Source organism: Epinephelus fuscoguttatus, linkage group LG5 (assembly GCF_011397635.1).
Source record: "Epinephelus fuscoguttatus linkage group LG5, E.fuscoguttatus.final_Chr_v1".
Lineage (NCBI taxonomy): Eukaryota > Metazoa > Chordata > Actinopteri > Perciformes > Serranidae > Epinephelus > Epinephelus fuscoguttatus.
In genome coordinates, this window is record NC_064756.1 from 29,440,847 (window position 1) to 29,460,617 (window position 19,771).

Genomic DNA, 19,771 nt, shown 5'->3' on the forward strand with positions numbered 1-19,771 from the left:
ATGTCAATACATTTTAAAATAAAAAATTATCTATGCAAATAATAGTAAACCTCATTTTCATCCAACTAGCCAGTGGAAAAGTGCTGTTCCATGGCCCAAGAATGACACTAAATCCTCCTCTGACCAAGACCAACCTGTTTTTGTTTGGCCATTTACGATGCACTTGCTAGAAATCAATTAACCCGTAGATTTTCTCTCTTGAAGAATTTCAGTCTCCCCAGTAACCATCTCTAAACAGCCCTCAAGGGAAAGAAAAATCACCCCAGGATCAATATGGTTCAGTGCAGAGCCAGTGCACAAAGGTTCCCGTTTCAAGCACATCACATGGCACCAGGAGACCCTCTGACCAGCTCAGCTCTCTCTGGTGTTTGCTGTGGCCCCAGTGCAACGACAACAGGAGCTACGATAATATGAACCCTTTTGCATCGTCTGTCAGAAATCCTGAGCTGTTTCTTTAGAAACCTGAAGCTGTGAGTAATTGCAGGTTTCTGTGATGAAACTATGAGAGCAAAAAGCTCTCATTCTCTCACACTACAACTCAATAACTATGGTGAGGCACCAGGAAACACAAGAAATGGTATTAGGTTACATTTCTCTCTCTAACCGCAGGGTGTTTTGTTACAGAGAGCCCTGCTCAACTGATATAAGTAGATTAATCATATGGTTCATGTTTCATGCCTCAAGTTTCACACTTGGACCATTAGACCTATTGATTAGTCCATTTGTTTTGTAAGATTATTCTCTCCTACTTTTTGGTTTTCTCTCTCAGACACATAAATTCATATGTAGCTGTGTAACTTGACTGTCTTGAAATGACTTTATGAAAGGAACTGCAGCTTTATTGATCACAGGGAAATGCCTGGCACATTTCAATAATCACCACTCCATTGAGGTAAGTCTTCCTGGAGGTTTTGGGGGAGGGATGCCCCCAAGTGGTTTGATGCTGAACATTTGAGCCACTGAGCTGAAAAACAATCAGTCTTCTTGCTCTTCACATGTGGGTTTGCTGCCATCTAGTGATGTTTTTCATGAAGTAACCTATGGGGGCAGGGTCGTGTCTATCAACACTGTAGCCAGGCATTATAGGTATATTGTCAGTGATGGAAGAGTATTTAGATATTTTACTTAAGTCAAAGTAGCAGTACAACAGTGTAGAATTACTCTGTTATAAGTAAGTCCTGCATTCACATTTTTTACTTGACTAATATCAAATTTAATTTAAATTCCAAAAGTAGAAATACTCATTATGTAGAACGGCCCATTTTGGAATCATGTGCATAAATGGATTTCTGAAAGGGCCTACCAGGGACAGCCCCAGGGGCCAAAAGTGTCTGGCCTTCTAATGCAAAATGTCACTCAAATTAACTTGTACTGACCAAGAGGAGAAAAACAATACAACAAAACAATCACAGAGACACACAACAACCACAAGAACACACAAAAATGATCAAAAAAGACACAAAATTGCCTCAAATAAACACAAAATGTACAAAAAAAGACACCAAATTGCCTCAGAAAGACACAAAATGACCTCAAGGATACACAAACTGACCTTAATAAGACATAAAATGGCATCAAAGAGACACAAAACAACCACAAGGACATACAAAGGGACTGACAAGGGACATAAAGCAACCAGAAAAGACAAAATTTGCCTCAAAGAAACACAAAATGACCAAAAAGACACAAAATTACCTCAGAAAGACACAAAATGACCTCAAGGACACACAAACTTTCCTGAATAAGACATAAAATGGCATCAAAGAGACACAAAACAACCACAAGGGCACACAAAGGGACTGACAAGGGACATAAAGCAACCAGAAAAGACAAAATTTGCCTCAAATAAACACAAAATGTACACAAAAAGACACAAAATTGCCTCAGAAAGACACAAAATGACCTCAAGGATACACAAACTGACCTGAATAAGACATAAAATGGCATCAAAGAGACACAAAACAACCACAAGGACACACAAAAGGACTAACAAGAGACATATAGCAACCAGAAAAGAGAAAAATTTGCCTCAAATAATCACAGATTACTACAAAGGGACACAAAACAACCACAAAGTCTGTGTCTTGCTCCTACTAGGTGGTGGGGTCTTTTGCAATTCTGTGCCCAGGGGCTCATTGTCTCACAATCCACCAGTGATCATGTACAGGCTACTACATTAATTTAATTTAAATTTTATATACTTTATTAATCTCCGAGAGGAAATTCAGTTTTTCACTCTGTTGTCAATTACACACAGGTCTGAACACACACACATGCACAAACAGGACCTATACATGCACAAAGTGGAGAGATGTCAGAGTGGGGCTGCCCATGACAGGCGCTCTGAGCGGTGGGGGGGTTCAGTGCCTTGCTCAAGGGCACCTCGGCAGTGCCCAGGAGGTGAACTGGCACCTCTCCGGCTACCAGTCCACGCTCCATATTTTGGTCCAGACGGGGACTTGAATAGGCGACCCTCCGGTTCCCAAGTCCCTATGGGCTGAGTTACTGCCGCCCTTATATTGAAGCAGTGAGAACACAGCTAGGTGAATGCCACAAGGATGTTATCAGCCTTACTGAGTTAATCTGGCTCGTGTTTCAGTTGTATACCCCCATAACAGACACTGTCTTTAATTACATATTTCTCTGTGTTACAGTTCATGAAATTAATTAGACAGTGCGCAACAGATGTGAGAAAGCAACATATGAGCAAAACACATTTTATTTCAAAGGAAAGAAAACAAACATGCATAAAAAATGGAACAAATGAACATAAAAAAAGAAATACATCACTTTGTGAATAAGATGAAAACATTCAACAGGTAAGGAAAAGTAAACTCCTTGTGTGTGGGTTTGTATTTCACAGATACAGCTGTGGTGCAGGTGGTAATGTGTGTGTGTGTGTGTGTGTGTGTTTGTGTGTGTGTGTGTGTGTGTGTGTGTGGAGGGTCTGAACTGTTCCTGATGAGTTTTACTCACTTACTCACTTCCTTTTCCCCCACTGGGCTGCAGAGAGGCCAGCTGCAGGGAATGAGAGCCACGCTGTTTATGGAAAGAGTTATGGCCAAGGAAGGGGGGCGTTAGTTACATAGGCTGCCTGTTTAACATACCATTTCATTGTTTTGTTCCAAACATGACAAGGACGTGCATGTTTATATTTTAAATCGTTGCTATATTCACAGTTCTCACTGCTGATAGTGCCACCAATTTACCTAAAAAGAAGTTCAATCCTATATTCGATATTCTAATGTATGTTATTTTTTGAGGCCAATGTCTTTATGCAGTGCTGTGGTCAAAGGAGTAAGAAACAATTGTAATAAAGCAAAAGAAAAAAGATGACAATAAGTGAATGGCGAACTTGATAGTTATCAGTTTGATACCATATTTAGTTAAAATCATAGCAGGAGTGTTTTCAATGAGACAAAGGTAAGCAAATGACATCTGGGCTATGTCAGACTAATGAGATCTGCAGTAGTTCAGAGAAGATCAAAGCATATACTGTTTTCTCAAGATATCAAACATGAGAAAGACCAAATTTGTAAAACGAAAGGTCCAGAAAGTCATCTTGAATGTCTGACTACATTAACAGAGCAATCTGTTTTGAAGAGAAATACTGGTGTGTATTATCACCATTAACATGGGACTTTATGCCAAATTTATAAAACATGTGGCCCAGTTGCAGCATGCAACTTAAAATTAAAGAGGACCTAGGATTAGCCCTTGGGGTACACCACACCCTAATCAGTGAAAATTACCCAGTACAAAATAAACAAAACCAATCAAGGGCCTTATTCTTAAGGCCTGGGTGGAGGAGGTTTACAGAAGCACATATTTGAGGTATTGGTACTTATTGGTATCTTTAGTGTATGATCACCTGAAAATAAAAAATGTGTTTTCATTACCATAGAATGAGCAGGTCCTCAGGTCTGCCATGTTGCACCGCCATGTTTCCACAGAAACCTAGAATGAACATATCAAACACTGACTCTAGATAGGACAATTCGCATCTTTGCATTGGTCACTGTAGTAAGCAGCCCCTCTGTGATGACAGCATTGGAAAAAACACTGATTTCTAACATGAAACTGCTTTATTCAGTATTGTTACCGCTTTAAATCACCATTTGTGTTGGAGAGCAAGAACCCTCTGCTCCTAGTTTAATCCTCGTGAACGATGAACGCTGAGGGAATCCTAACCGGGAGTTCACTCATGGCACAAGGGAGAAGTTTCAGCTGGATGCAATCTGCAGTCCTCGCTGCTGGATGCCACTAAATCCTACACACTGCTCCTTTAAGTATTTCCATTTGATGCTACTTTGTACTTCTTCTCAACATTTAGCTCTTTCTTTTATGACTTTGAGGTTCATAACAATACAATAATACAAAATTATAACACTCTGAAGTAGGCAAATTCTGTGAAATGAGAACTTTTATTTTGATACTTCAGGACATTTTGATGCATCTCTGCTTTGGTAAAATTTGGAATGCAAGACTTTTGCTTGTAGTGGAGCTTTTTAACTTTGTGGCCTTGCTTTACTTAAATGATCTGAATGGCCTCGTCCTATTTACTACTGGCACAGTGTCAACAGATTTTCTTGCTCTAAATAACAAATTCCTCAGGCTTATAAATTGTTAGTTCCTCTATAGCGTTTTACTTTTAAGGCCAATGAGAAAAGAAACGCACTCTTCTTTCAAGATACTTACTAGAGCTAATATTGTTGTTATTATTGTTAAAGGAGTTCAGTGCCATTACGCACGGCGCGGCGCAAGTAGCAATAAAAGTTATGGTTAGTATGCAGCTATTTAACACGTGAATGTTGGTCTTTTTGGACATGCTTGCCCAAAATCAGGTTTCGCATGGCCTGATTTGTGATTCAGTTACTTGTGTAACGTGATCGTTGTCTCGGCCCCTCCTTGTTTTTCTGGTTAAAGGGCGCAGCAGTAGTAACAGCACCACCCACCCCCGCTGCCTCTCCATACTGCACAGACAGGCGGGCTGCGAGCGGCAATAACGTCGCAAGGCGCTGCGTGAGGACAAACGCAGTCTCATTGGAATGAGGTGTTACGGGAATCCCCTCCAAGTCCTCCTCCACAGGCTGAAATCTTGAGAAAGAAAAGGCTGCAGCATCAGCTTCGCGGACTTAAGAAAAACTTCAGTAAGAGTAGAGGATCCTGGAGAACACTCCCATCTCATACCGCACATATCTGTTCATCACCGAGCTGAGAGGACGTTGACAGGAGCGTCAAACAGACAACAGTGGGAAAGTACAAAGGGAGGTGGCTATAAAAGCGACTGAGAAGAGCCCAGAGACAGAGGGTGTGCACGGGGTGAGGAGGAGAGGATGGAGGCCCTGGTTTCTGTGCTGAAGCGTCACCCAGGCCTGTCAGTGCTGGTGTTCTCCCTGATTTTCAGAGTGACCCACAGGTTGCTGCAAAAGCTGCATGTGCCCAAAGTGGTGAAGCAGGATGACTTTCGCTCCTGGAAGTGGAGGAACCTCTCTGTGTCTATGGTGCACTCCCTGCTGACTGGGCCATGGGCCGTGATCTGGTAAGTTTCCATCCAAAAACATCTGTCTATTTGCCCATCTATCCATCCATCCACACTGGGGAGACCATTGTCTATTCACAGTCCGCATGATGTGTTATGTGAGTGTGTGTGTGCAGCAGTGACAGTCTGTGGCAGCCAGGAGAAGAAGGGCATGTTCAGACAGGGTGAGGGCCGGGGGAGAGAATGGCATTTTTAAGTGGGGAGGGAAATACCACTGTACAGTAAGAGCCTCATAAAAATCATATTGCTGTTTGCATGTACTTCTGAATTTCTCTTGCCAGCTCAGAGGTTTGTAAAGGAGTCGGTCTTATCAGTCTCACATGTAGGCTGCACCTGCAGACATATCAACAGGAAAAACCTGCTGGCTCAATGATTCTTGTGCATCATGAGAAACTATTTTTTGGGGTGGGGACAGGGTTTGTGACTCAGCCTTTCACAATTAGAAGAAGGGCCAACATCAGATTTCACACGGCTGTGTGCACTCTCACATATAAATAGGCCAATCTGCAGTTGTATAATAAGTGAATCAGCAATGATTGAAAGAAAGTAATTTTCACATACAAAAGTAGCCCCAAGGAAACATGTGAATAAAAAGTGCTCTACTTTGCATGTCACAAAAGGAACTATTGGTCATGTTGCAACAATTATTCTGTCACAGTGTGTTTATACAGGGAGGAGACACAGAGAAGCCTTTGCTTTTTGAGGTGTGCCTCTTTGCCAACAGTAGTGAGAAGTGACAAAGAAAAAAGCAACACCAGAGAGAAAGATAGTAGTAGGATTGTAGAGATGGTTGTGTATTTAGACACATATAGAAGCTAGATAGCACACAACTTTAAATTGGAATGAAAGCACTATTTCTCATACTGCTAAAAGGTGGGATATCTACTGATCAGGGCGTTAAAAAAAAACCCCAAACACCTGATATTAATATCTCTGCATAGTCAGACTGTTCTCTCCAGGAGTGAGCCCATGTATGTCTGTGTGAAGTGAGCACGGATCCATCTATCCATAACATGTATCCTTCTCCAGTGCATGGGCTGCACCAGAGATGTTGAGCAACATTCACTCTCACCACACCCCTGTGTCCTACCTGCTCGTCTGCATCTCAACAGGTCAGTGAATGCATCATGGGAAAAGAATGACATTTCATCATAACAAGTAAAACTACTGCAAAGTTAGAATTTGGATTCTAAGTGAAGTTGCAAAATGAAAGAAATGTTTTGGGGAAGTCTACTTTTCCTTACTTGTAGTGTTTCATGTAGGGTTGCAACAAATAATTGCTGTCATTGTTGATTGATCTGTTGATTATTATATTTAATGAATCTATGAATCGTTCTGCCTATAAAGTGTCAGGAACTTGTGACACATGCTTGAAGTTATATCTTCCCATAACCTAAGGCAGTGTCTTATTAACCTTCCAAAACTTGGAAATATACACGTATGGCAAAGTAAAGGATCAAATTGTCACGTTTAAAGATTACTGAAACGATTATTACTAAAAACAAATCGACAAATAATTGCAGCTCTATCGAGAGGGACACGTGGGAGAGGTGCTGATTGACGGCATTTTCTCCTCCATCCTTAAATTAAGCCTTGAATTTGTCTTGGGGGTATAAAACAGGCCACCTTTCCAGTTCACTGCTTGTCAGAGAATCAACAAAAAGGTCTGCCCCCTCTCACCTGATTCTCACAACAGACAAATGGGCGTCTCCTCTAAATCACCAAGGACACCAAATTGAATCCACTGAGGACTCGGTGGTCTAGTTGAGCTGTACTGTGTGTGGTTTAGTCTTTTGTGTTACCATGAAGACACAAATCTGTGGAGATCTGCCCTGACAACCGCAAACAGCTATGAGCTCCACTGAGGCCAACCACACCAGATACTGGAGGTCATGTTCTTAAAGATAGGGCTTGATTGTGTGTCTTGTTAGCCACAGTGTGTCAGTCATAAAGATGTACAAAAGCACTCTTAGTCACTGGAATACCTTCAGCTAAATGAGGCATACACAGCTTCATAGCTGTGGTTATGCTGTGAATTATTTAGTTGGCATCTTCTAAGAATAATGACTAGGAGAGACATTTAACATTACTGTCAGAGAAGTTCCTGCGAGGGAAATCTTGCATTGTAATGTCAGATGTATTCACCACCTTGTAAGAAGCTGACCTTGTGGTACATGCTGTAAGTAGTTAGTGGCAGTTTTCTGCAAATATTAAGAAAACACTTTGTTTAAATAGTCTTAAGGTACTAAAGTGATGTAAATAAAAGGTAACAAAAAGTAAATGTTTGCACATGTTAATCCAAAACTGTTATTTTGAACAAAACAGGTTTAACATGCTCATATCAAAGAGAGCTCCCCACCACTGTGGACTGCTTCCCCTGGAGGGGAGCTGGCAGCAGCTTGGGAGATGGACCTTTGGTCAGCAGCTGTAGCAGCTTGAATTTGGCCAGCAAAACCCCCAGCACCGGCTGTCACACAAGGGTGGTGGCAAGCAGCAGCACTGGGTCTATACAATGTAAGGGTAGCAACAAAAAGTTTGCTGATCTGGCGGTGAGTTGGGGCTGTCTGGTCCCCTGGAGCTGGGGTTTGTGCTGGCTGGATTCGGGTTGCTGCAGTCACTGACTGCTGCCAGCTCTCCTCCCGATGAGGTGGTCTGTAGCGGTGGGTAGTAAGACAGAGGACACAGTGTCATTCGAAGCTCTAGCTAGCATTAGCTAGGCCTACATGAACTGGAAAAATGAAATCGCGACTGTGAGTCTTTTGCTCCGGTTAGCAGGACGCTAAACTATTTTTTTTCCATCTCCGAAACACTTTGCTGATATTGACACATGCTTTATTTTATTTTCTGTCAGATTCTCTTTTAGACTTTCTTTCTGATAAGTCTGTCTTTCTGTTTTGAGTTGCTTTGCTGTGTAGGCAGTTGTTGCCAGTGCTGGAATAGCAACTTTCTCTGCAGAATTCTCCTCATTGAATCAGGCTTTTGCCATCTGTCTGTCTGTCGTGATAGGTTTTTCTTAAGCCTGGAAACAGAACCAAGACGAGGTGCAGAAGTCTAGCTTTCTCTCAGTCCACTTGAATTGCAATATGCTCAAAGTTTATTATGGGATGCTTGCCCTATGATGCCAAAAAATTAGTTTGCTTACCCAAGCTTTGGACCTGTAGTTCCTAAATGTTTGTAATGATTTACTTATTGTGTATTTTTTTTTTTTTGCTGGAGTGTTGTGAAACATTAAAACAGCAAACTCACTGTGGTTGGAAACCTGACCTGGTTGGCAGTGCCAGCTCTTTCTAAACTTATCACCTCAGCCATTGCACTTATATTTACTTTATCTGCTTGGTTGATGACATTGCCACTTCACTGAGGTGAAACAGTCCAACTGTACAAACCCCACAATAGCTTCTCTGCCATCTTTGCTTTCCTGTTCAAGCTGTAGTTTAAATTGATATAAAGATTTGTGCAGATTTAATGGGAAAGGTGTTTCTGCAAGCAAGAGAAAATCACGCCAAGCTTTTCACAAGCAAAAAGATAACTTTTATACATCCAAAGATGCCCAGTCTACGTGGACGAAAGAAGTGTTTTCTACAGTAATTTAGGTTTACTGCAAACATTTTCAGGAAAAGCTCAACTCAAAGATCAAATGAACAGTAAAATACAAGATGCGTTTTATTCTCAACCTCATCTACTTCCTGTCTCTTCCCTCTCAGGATACTTTGTACAGGATGCAGCTGATATTATCCTGACAGGACATGGCCCATCATCATGGGAATTCTTACTTCATCATGCACTGGTAAGACAGCATGCATGTGTGCCACATTCTCTTTTTTGGAATTCTGTCAAGGTTGAATTTCTGGTTCAAATAAGATATCAGAGTCAGTATGTGGAGCTCAGGTGGTTGATTTCAAGGTGATCTGCATATGTGCGTGTAAAGACAGAGATAAAGTGAGGTGTTATTTTTGTTGATTTGCTTTTAAGCTCCAAAATTGGTTTTTAAATGTCACCAAATATGGAAGAAAATGAAAACATATTCCAAATTTGATTGTGTTGTAAGACATATTCTCATCCTGCTAAATGCCAGTGATTAATTATTAATCAAATACCCACTGAACATACAGATCCGGAATAACAAAGACTGTGGAAGGCTGTTTTTGCAGCCTGAGTTAGGATAAATGCAATATATTGCCACTGAGCAGAGGATCACTGTAACTCATGAGATCAGCTGGCAGACCTGTGATTCTGCATCATGAAGAATCACTTTATGGTCACTCTTTATGTTTGAACCATCCAGTTTCCTTTAATGTCCCCTTGAAATAACTTTAAGGCTAAAATCATCAATCAATCAATCAATCAATCAATCAATCAATTTTATTTATAAAGCCCAATATCACAAATCACAATTTGCCTCACAGGGCTTTACAGCATACAACATCTCTCTGTCCTCAAGACCCTTGCAGCGGATAAGGAAAAACTCTCCAAAAAACCCTTTAACAGGGGAAAAAATGGTAGAAACCTCAGGAAGAGCAACTGAGGAGGGATCCCTCTTCCAGGACGGACAGACGTGCAATAGATGCCGTACAGAACAGATCAGCATAATAAATTAACAGTAATCCGTATGACACAATGAGACAGAGAGAGAGACAGAGAGAGAGAGAGAGAGATGCAGGACAGACGGTAATGACAGTAGCTTACAACAACATTAATTAAAGTAATGATATTACAATAATATTATAATTATAATTCTGGTTACTGTGGTACAATATGTTGAAAGTATATATTAATATCTGATAGTATACATATGTGACAATAATCATATGTGTATAATAACAGTAGAAGTATGACTAATGACTAATGATGACAGCAGCAGCAGGAGGCATCTGGCAGGACCACGGCAGCAGCACAACCACACACGTCACACTATCCAGGCACCTCTGCAATACGAGTTAACCTGAGAGACAGTGGAGCACAAAGGCTCTGGACAAGAAGCCGAGTTAGTGACATCCAGAATGGCCGAGTTAGCAAGATGCAGTAATAGGACACGAGAGAGAGAGAGAGAGAGAGAGAGAGAGAGAGAGAGAAGGAGAGAAGGTGCCCGGTGTATTATAGGAGGTCCCCTGGCAGACTAGGCCTAAGTCAGCCTAACTAGGGGCTGGTACAGGGCAAGCCTGAGCCAGCCCTAACTATAAGCTTTATCAAAGAGGAAAGTCTTAAGTCTATTCTTAAATGTGGAGATGGTGTCTGCCTCCCGGACCGCAACAGGAAGATGATTCCACAGGAGAGGATCCTGATAGCTGAAGGCTCTGGCTCCTGATCTACTTTTGGAGACTTTAGGGACCATGAGTAACCCTGCGTTCTCAGAGCGCAGTGTTCTGGTGGGATAATATGGCACTATGAGCTCTCTAAGATATGACGGAGCCTGACCATTTAGAGCTTTATAAGTTAACAGTAGGATTTTAAATTCAATTCTGGATTTTACACCGAGCCAGTGCTAAGACGCTATAACAGGAGAAATGTGATCTCGTTAGTACACGTGCTGCTGCATTCTGAATTAGCTGGAGAGTGTTTAAAGGACAACTTCGGTATTTTTCAGCCTGGGCCCTATTTCCCCATGTGTATGTGTGCGTATGATTCATGGGTACCACTCGTTCTAAAATTGGTTCAGTATTGAGCCGCGAAACAAGCTAAAACGGTAATGGGGGTAAATGCGTCCCGTATAAAAGTGCTTTTTTTCGCCACTGACCGGTTCAGATCACCAGTGCTATCTCTGTAAATAGCATATGGTAGTGGCCCTGGGGCAGTGGTGAGTGTGAATGAGTGGAGTCAGCTGTCAGTCAGTGTTGGAGCAGAAAGGCGGAAGGTGTCCCCGCTCGATATTGTAAATGAGTATGTGTGTGTGAAGTGTGTGTTTTTTCGCCACTGACCGATTGCCAGTGCTGACTCTGTAAATAGCATGCTAACTTAGCCTTTCCCTTACCTCTGGGCTGTGTGATGTCACGAGCTTTGCTCCACTGTGTCCGTAGCTCTCTCTACTCGTGGGACAGCCGTTTTCTTGAGGAAGAGGTGTTTGGGGATTGGATGTCTTCTCTTCTTTGGCTGGCAGTAGTCATCTTGGGAGAAGTGAGCACTGCAGACCCGATGGTCTGCAAGGCACAGTGTCAGGAGAGGAGTGTTAGCATCCATTTGTAGCACAACTAGCCACAACTTCAGCACCTATGAAAGCTGTACGGGGTGTTGCGCGACATCCTGTTCTTGCGTTCGGGAAAAAGGCCCATTTATTTGAGCACTCCAAAAACTCCGGTAACACTCCAGGGGGTAGCACGTAAAAGACTCCATCCTCTGACTCTAGCGTAACACACACTTCACACACAGATACTCATTTACATTACCAAGCGGGGTTGCCATCCGCCTCTCTGCTCTAACACTGACTGACAGCTGACTCCACTCATTCACACTCACCACTGCCCCAGGGCCACTACCATATGCTATTTACAGAGATAGCACTGGTGATCTGAACCAGTCAGTGGCAAAAAAAAAAAGCACTTTTATATGGGACGCATTTGCCCCCATTACCGTTTTAGCTCGTTTCGCGGCTCAATACTGAACCAATTTTAGAATGAGTGGTACCCATGAATCATACGCACACATACACATGGGGAAATAGGGCCCAGGTTGAAAAATACTGAAGTTGTCCTTTAAGGACTTACTAGAGCTACCAGATAATAGAGAGTTACAGTAATCCAGCCTTGAGGTAACAAAAGCGTGGACCAATTTTTCTGCATCTTTTCAGGTCAGGATAGGCCTAATTTTGACAATATTACGCAGATGAAAAAACGTCTGTGAGGTTTGTTTTAAATGAGAATTAAAAGACAAATCTTGATCAAATGTTACTCCGAGGTTTCTTACGGTAGTGCTAGAGGCCAGAGCAATGCCATCTAGAGAAACTATGTCATCAGATAAAGAGTCTGTGAGTTGTTTGGGGCCAAGAACAATAACTTCAGTTTTGTCTGAATTTAACATCAGGAAATTGGTGCTCATCCAGGTTTTTATGTCTTTAAGGCAAGTATGAAGTTTAGTTAATTGATTACTTTCTTTCCGCTTCATCGATAAATACAACTGTGTATCATCCGCATAACAATGGAAATTTACAGAGTGATTTCTAATGATGTTACCTAAAGGAAGCATATATAGAGTAAATAGGATTGGTCTGAGCACAGAACCTTGCGGAACTTTAGTACGTAAGGATGATTCATCGTGAATATGAACAGACTGAAAACGATCAGATAAATAGAATTTAAACCAGCTTAGTGCAGAACCGTTTAGGCCAATTAAGTGTTCCAGTCTCTGTAGCAGAATTTGATGGTCAATTGTGTCGAACGCTGCACTAAGATCTAATAAAACAAGTACAGAGATGAGTCCTTTGTCTGAAGCAATCAGAAGGTCATTTGTAATTTTAACTAGTGCTGTCAAGTCTAACAAGATCATGTATATTTGATTGTTTATCAGCTTGTTCAATTAAAGCTATATGATGTTTAAAGTAAGTGCAATGCTTAATTGCAAGACTCGAGAAGACTTATGAAGCATTTTATATAGATCTTTTTTTCAAAATTCAGCCAAACATATTGATATCTTTAGACACTTTGGCTTTCTCACAAAAAATTTAAAGGGCAGGTCCGTCTGCATTCTTTTACGTGTTTTTCAAATGACTCAGCCGTTATCACGAAGTGGTGACGTAGGTTATAGAGCTGATTACCGATTCTGTCAAAGGAGTCTGGTGGCTGTGGACAGGAGCAGCATCAAAACACATTTTAGCCTTCTAAAGAAAAGGACCACCTTAAAGAAATCAATATCAGTTTAAGTGTGCACTTTATTTAGATTATTTTAAAGCTTCACCTTGCCGTCACACAACCCTTTTCAATGGTGAACTGAAGCTGTTATTTACGCTCTCTTCAAAGCCATCAGACGCCAGTGACAAAAACAGTAATTTTACTTTACCACACACTGGGAGTTGCTGGTCTACCAGAGGGGTATTCCAGAAAGCGGGCTATGTGAAAACTCAGAGTAACTTAACCCTGAGATGAGGGAAACTCTGAGTTATCCGTTCCAGAAAGAGAGGTAACTGAAACTCTGAGTCAGTCACCATGGTAACAGACTCTGTGAACATAACCTGCTCGACAGCAGGTTTTCTTTAAGAAACCCTGAGTTTTTCTCTGTCTCCTCCCTCTTGCACGCTGTTTCATTTCCTCATTCATTCAGTCCGTGTCAAAGCTTGTATCGAAGCGCATTAATTAGCGGAGATTTACCGTCTGTCACAGTCTAAATCCTGCTGGATATTAGTTTGTTACTAAGGACTGTCTTAAGTTACTGAATTTATGCACATCAAACATTTCTTTGAATGTTAAGACTTTTGTCTTAACATTCAAATATTACACAGCGATAATTCACCCTCAGCTCAGAATCAAACCTCTGTCCTTTTTATATTAATTATTTTTTATAACACTGCACAAGGATCAGACTGTCAGTCTGTTAGAGCAGCTCCCAAATGTTTATTGCACATAATGTGTAGGTCTAATTATTTAAATTTTAAAAATCGGTATAGACATGTAGTATCAATGACTAATGATCTCTATCACTGATGTCATTGGTCGCACTGATGGAACATAATTCCTATAGCCTAATATTGGGGATTATATGTTAATATTTCTGAGTGAGCAATGGTGCAGCATTTCAGTGTCTTTAAATTTACTACATTTGTAGCTGAAATAAAGTCACTGAATGCTGTTGTGTCAAGACACAAATAGATGTGCAACATTTTAAAATCTACTGTATTTTAACCTCAACGTCTTTTCAAGTGCAAATCACCAAACATATTATTACTGGGTCAGACTGTGAGTTTACAGTCATGTCTTTATGTCTTTGATCTATAGCCTAGCCTTTATGTTTTAAATCTTCTGCCTCCTGTGTTTTTCCCCATCAGATTAAATCTGAACAAATATATTATTATATATCATTAATATAATGTAATGTATCTACAGCCTGATACACAGTCAGATTCCACCACTTTATCTTCATTACGGAAATGTAAGTCTGATAAATGATGAATAAACTTTTTTATTAACTTTAAGGTTAACTTATTTACACTTCGCTCTGACTCAGGCTCCTTTTAAAGATGAACGTGCACCGTCTGCTACACATGCATTAATATCTCTACATCCACTGGATTAAAATGGAGGCGCTGTCTTTTATTTACCTGTTGCTATGGTGAATCGTGGAGTCGGAGCTCCATTGATGATGGCTTTTTATTGTCGGCTTAACTCAGAGTGAACATACTCAGAGTTGCCTGAACTAACTCAAATCAGCTGTTCTGGAACCGGTAACTCAGAGTTTCCCATCTCAGGGTAAATCAACTCAGAGTTCAGGGTTAGACTCAGAGTTTGTTGAACCTCCTACCTGGAATACCCCTCAGGACTTGACTGTTTTGTTTGTTATTGTGTGGCTTGCGGGGACAAATACTTAATAAACTTAAATCAAAGTTTACATCTGTATGTTTGAACATAGTTTTTTTTTTTGAAGCACGGGATGAGTTTTTAGTGACATTGGGATTTAGGAGGTTTTATGAGGAGCATTTCTTACAGAATGCTTCACAGGGAAAAGAAAGCAAACAAAAGCACAGCAAATGCAAATACAGCGAAAACAGTGAGACAGTCAAATGCAGGAGATCAGCTGTTAGCTGTAAAAACACCTCCACCTGTCTATGTGTGTGTCTCCTCCTCAGGTGATCTCGAGTTTCCTGTACACCCTCTACACTGAGCTGTATGTAGCTGGCGCCGTGATCGCACTCTTTGTGGAGGTCAACAGTGTCACCCTCCACCTGAGACTGTTGCTGAAGCTGGCGATGGCCCACTCTTCCTCCTTGTACTACATCAACAAATTTGCCAACATCCTCACCTACGTCACGTTTCGTCTGAGCGCCCAGTTCTACCTCACCTGGTACATCATCCAGAACTACTCCTGGCTGGACCACGGCTTATTCTTCCTCATCTGCCTGATGGTGATGAATATTATGATCCTGATTTATTTCTACCGCCTGATCCGTGCTGACTTCTTTCCCCGGAGTCAGAAATCTGTGGGACAGAACGGGATGCAAAACAGCAACTCCAAAAGGTTTCCCTGTGATTGACTGGGGAAGGTCTACAGAACTATACTGTGTTTATGTTCAGAGTGGGAGTTTACACATTTTGTCCAACTGACACCATTCCTCTTGACGACTGGGTCCTTGGTTGTGTATCACTACCAAAGAAAACCCCTCCCCAAAACAACTTTTGGTGGAACAAGATGAAGTCTTGTTCTGAAATGTTGGGAAGTCAGAAATTAGGCGTTTCACAGGAAAAAAACACAATGCAACACCACTTTAACTGAAGCCAACATTCTGGGATAAACTCTTGTGACATCTCTCATGCCTTTGATATGTTACCACTGTTACTTTACATTTGAAACAGATTCTCAGTGTCATGTGTTGTGTAAAGGAATAGGTCAACATTTGGGGAAATAGTCCATGTATAGGTGATTTGTAATACCACTCTTATGTCTCTAATGTAAATATGAAGCTACAGTCAGCAGCCCATGAGCATAGCTTAGCATAAAGACTGGAAACAGAGGAAAACAACTAGCCTTAATCTGCAGATCCTGTAAAACCACAGCTTTATTTTCCACACTTAGGTTCTTATCCAGATTATCACAATCAAGATATAACAGTGATCTTAAGAGGTGCTGACAGGTGTTAGCCCAGCTAGCTGTTTCCTCGTTTCCAATCTTTTTGCTAAGCTAGGCAAGCTAACCACTGTTTTAGCTTCAGTTTACTGATACGTAATTGGCATCAATCTCATCTTAAATCTCTGCAAGAAAGCAAATAAGCATGAAGGCTCATTTAAACTCCCGTGACATATGAAATTATGTTAATTTCAAATGTCGTAACCGTCACTGCCCACATACTACCATGAGTCCTTTATGTTAGCACAGATACAGCCACTAGATGGCACCAGAGGGCAAAGTCAAAGGTTTCTGTCAACAGTGGAGGAGGTCATAACAACGTACCTTTCAACAGTGGCAGCGTTGAGTCCATTAAACGCATTGCGACATGTGGACACAGAATCGTTTCACTATATCACCAATTTGTTCCATTCTGCCATATTTAACCTTCTGCAACCCTCTGTCCCCATATGAGGACATTACATTTTGGGTTTGCTCCACAAGTTAGACCTGTTGTCCTTGTATGTTGACAGTTTTATGTGCCATCTAGTGGTAGCCAGAGCATAATACGTTAATCCATTTAAAATCAAGGTTGCAGCCATCTCTGCCAAGTCAATCTACAGCAGATCCTGACACAATAGTATTGCCAAACCTGATCAGATGTTATTGTTGAAACTTGTTTGTAAGATGCTGTTAATCAAAAAGTAACTGTTTTGTTTGAAGACACGGGTGTCGTTGTGTCCTACAGTCGTGCCTCACTTGAACAGCACTATGCTGCCCCCATGATTACTGGTGGCACTGCTCTGTTTCATCCATATGCGTAAGCTTACAGAAGACGTGAACGCAGAGTACTGACAGGAGGCTGCATCCATTTCCCTATTTATATTTACTGTAGAGCATAAATAAGCCTTAATTCCCAAATGCGTCAAACTATTCCTTTAACCCATCAAAAAACCTGTGTGATAGATACTTCAACACATACATTTGAAATGTGGAATCGCATTATGCTGTTGCTAACAGCCTTAGCTGACACCCTAGCTATATGTTGCCATATCTTTAACATTTGCATGGAGAACAGCGTTTGTATGTATATCCTTGCCTGTGTGAACAGCTGACGTTTTCTGACATTGGACTTAAAATTTCAGCAGCAACAGACTCACATATGAATTAACGTGTGTGTACAGTGCACTCTCTCCTATCTCTGTGTCTCTATGATGCTAGTTGGAGTTGGTAAGTTGGCAGGTACACAGGAGAATTTATGGTCCTTTTATGGTTCTGGCATGAAATCTGTTGGTATTTGACACAGGTGGAGCTGAAGCTGGATCTTCCTGCCGTTTAACAGTCTGATAATTGAGCTCATCAGCAGGTGGACACCCTGAGAAACCCTTTATGAAGAGCAGGCAGCAGCACAATCAATACTGATATTGATTATCACCTGTAGTTAGACCTGATGTAGAGCAATAGAGGAATATCCCCATGGTGTGTAACTTTTTTTTTTAGCTTGTTTCTATTGTACATTTGCAGAATAGATCCCTTTTTAAAAGTATCTTCCCCTTCCTCTCCTTCTCCAAACATGAACACACAGAGTTTTTGTAAATACTCAAATGTGCATTCCTTTTTGATACATTTTAATTGTTCATATTTAAGTAAACACCATCACTTGACCAAAAATGCTAATTTCCTCAACATGCCATAAATCAAACATGCTGACAGTGTCTTTGTAAACCTAACATTTCATTTTCTATTTCAGCCACAGAAAAAAAGAAAAAGAGAAATGGAAAGAGGTCAGAAGTGTCAGATCTGTGTTGCAGTGAATTTACCACAGTGCCTTTTCAAAAAGAGTAAAGCACAGATAAGGATAATGTATGACTATGAAGTACAGATATAATGCAGACTGGTGTGTGTATGCTTTTGTGAAAGGTGGGTCAAATTTTTGAGACAAACATACAGTAAATTAATTTGACTGTGACCTCATCAATGTGTTAAGTATCTTGTAATAACTGTTTTTTAGGAGCCCCATATTTTGGATGATTGCGTGATCCCACAAATTAAAAAAAGTATTAAAAATCACAGGAGTGTTGATTTATATTTTTGGGATATGTACTCCACTGTTGAAGGGAGGTTTGGTGTATTTTTTTTCTGTGTTTTACATTCATACAGTTGCACCTCAGATGTCTGGCAAAGCAAAAGTCAGATACTGTTTTGTCAGGTCATGTAGTAAAAGTACCAGTACAACAATGTACGAATACTCTATTACAAAAATCCTACTTGAGTAAAAGTATTACTGGCAAATTATACTTAAAATAGAAATACTCATTCTGCATAAAAATGAGACTGATACATTATCAGATTGTTAATCGTGATGCATCAGTGTGCATCAGTTATTACTACTTTATATTCAGTGAGGTAGTTTAGTCCAGTGGTTCCTAATGTAGGGGTCGATACCCTCTAAATGGTCACTTGAATAATCTGAGGAACTGTGAGACAATAAAGGAGAGAGGAAAGGACTTTTGGTTTCAAATTTTGGTTTTCAAATACCGGACAAAATTCACTGTCCTCTTTTTATGTAAAACTGTTTTAAAGTTCAGCAACTTCAGCAGCAATAAAACACTGTTGAGGAAACATATAAAGAAGAAATTTCTGACCAAAAAGATCAACTTTGAAAAACACTCACTTGAATCCAAATGTAGCAGATGAGGCCTTGTGTTATTTTTACAACTGTACATGTATTTCGAAACACAGTTAGGGCTGTGGATTTTGTTCCCATCTTTTACAACAAAGTCATGTTAGAAAGGGATCTATTGATGGTCAGTTTGGAGACCAAAAGCTGTTATTTTACACTCAGTGGCCACTTTAATAGAGACACCTGTGCAATGTAATGCAATTGCTCTGCCATAAAGTCTACTTTCATGATGACTATAATCAGCAATTTTTGCTGACACTAATAACTGGCTGCTGCAGGCCACTAAAGTAGACGTAAAGAAACTTGACCCTATGCTTTAATCCTTTACAATGTCCTATATTTTAAAACATAATCATGTTTTTTTTTATGTTAACCTGAAAAGTAACCAGTATCTACAGCTGTCCCATAAATGTGGTAGAGTAAAAATTGCAATATTTCCTTCTGAAATGTAGTGCTCAAAGGTAACCGGGCAGTGCTTGGTGACCATACAGGGGACAGTATATTGCATTACATGTTGAGCATGTTAAACCTGTACAACAATAACTGCTTGTCACCTCATAAAGGATATTAGTAAGGCAATAAGTAATAAGAAATGTATATGATAACAATACCAAAGATATAAGGTTAGTGTTATTTTTATTTAATGTTGTATATCTTATATGATATGTTAAAGACTTTTCTTGGACATGTGTCTTTCACTATTGTAAGAAATGCCAAGTAGTATATTGTTGATTAGAGCGCCCTCTGCTGTCGAAATATTTAACTGATGACAAGAAACAAAAAACAAAAAAGTTACAGTAGTTTCT

General features: G+C 40.5%; 1 protein-coding gene across 1 annotated transcript; it reads left to right on the forward strand.

Annotated features, from left to right (window-relative positions):
- Positions 1-4,914: 4,914 nt before the first annotated feature.
- tlcd1 (TLC domain containing 1) lies at positions 4,915-18,352 on the forward strand. The gene is made up of 4 exons (XM_049575725.1): positions 4,915-5,542; positions 6,572-6,654; positions 9,247-9,329; positions 15,309-18,352. Exons 1-4 carry the CDS (start codon positions 5,337-5,339, stop codon positions 15,711-15,713), a joined length of 777 nt encoding a protein of 258 aa, XP_049431682.1. The 5' UTR covers positions 4,915-5,336; the 3' UTR covers positions 15,714-18,352.
- The last annotated feature ends 1,419 nt before the right edge of the window (positions 18,353-19,771 follow it).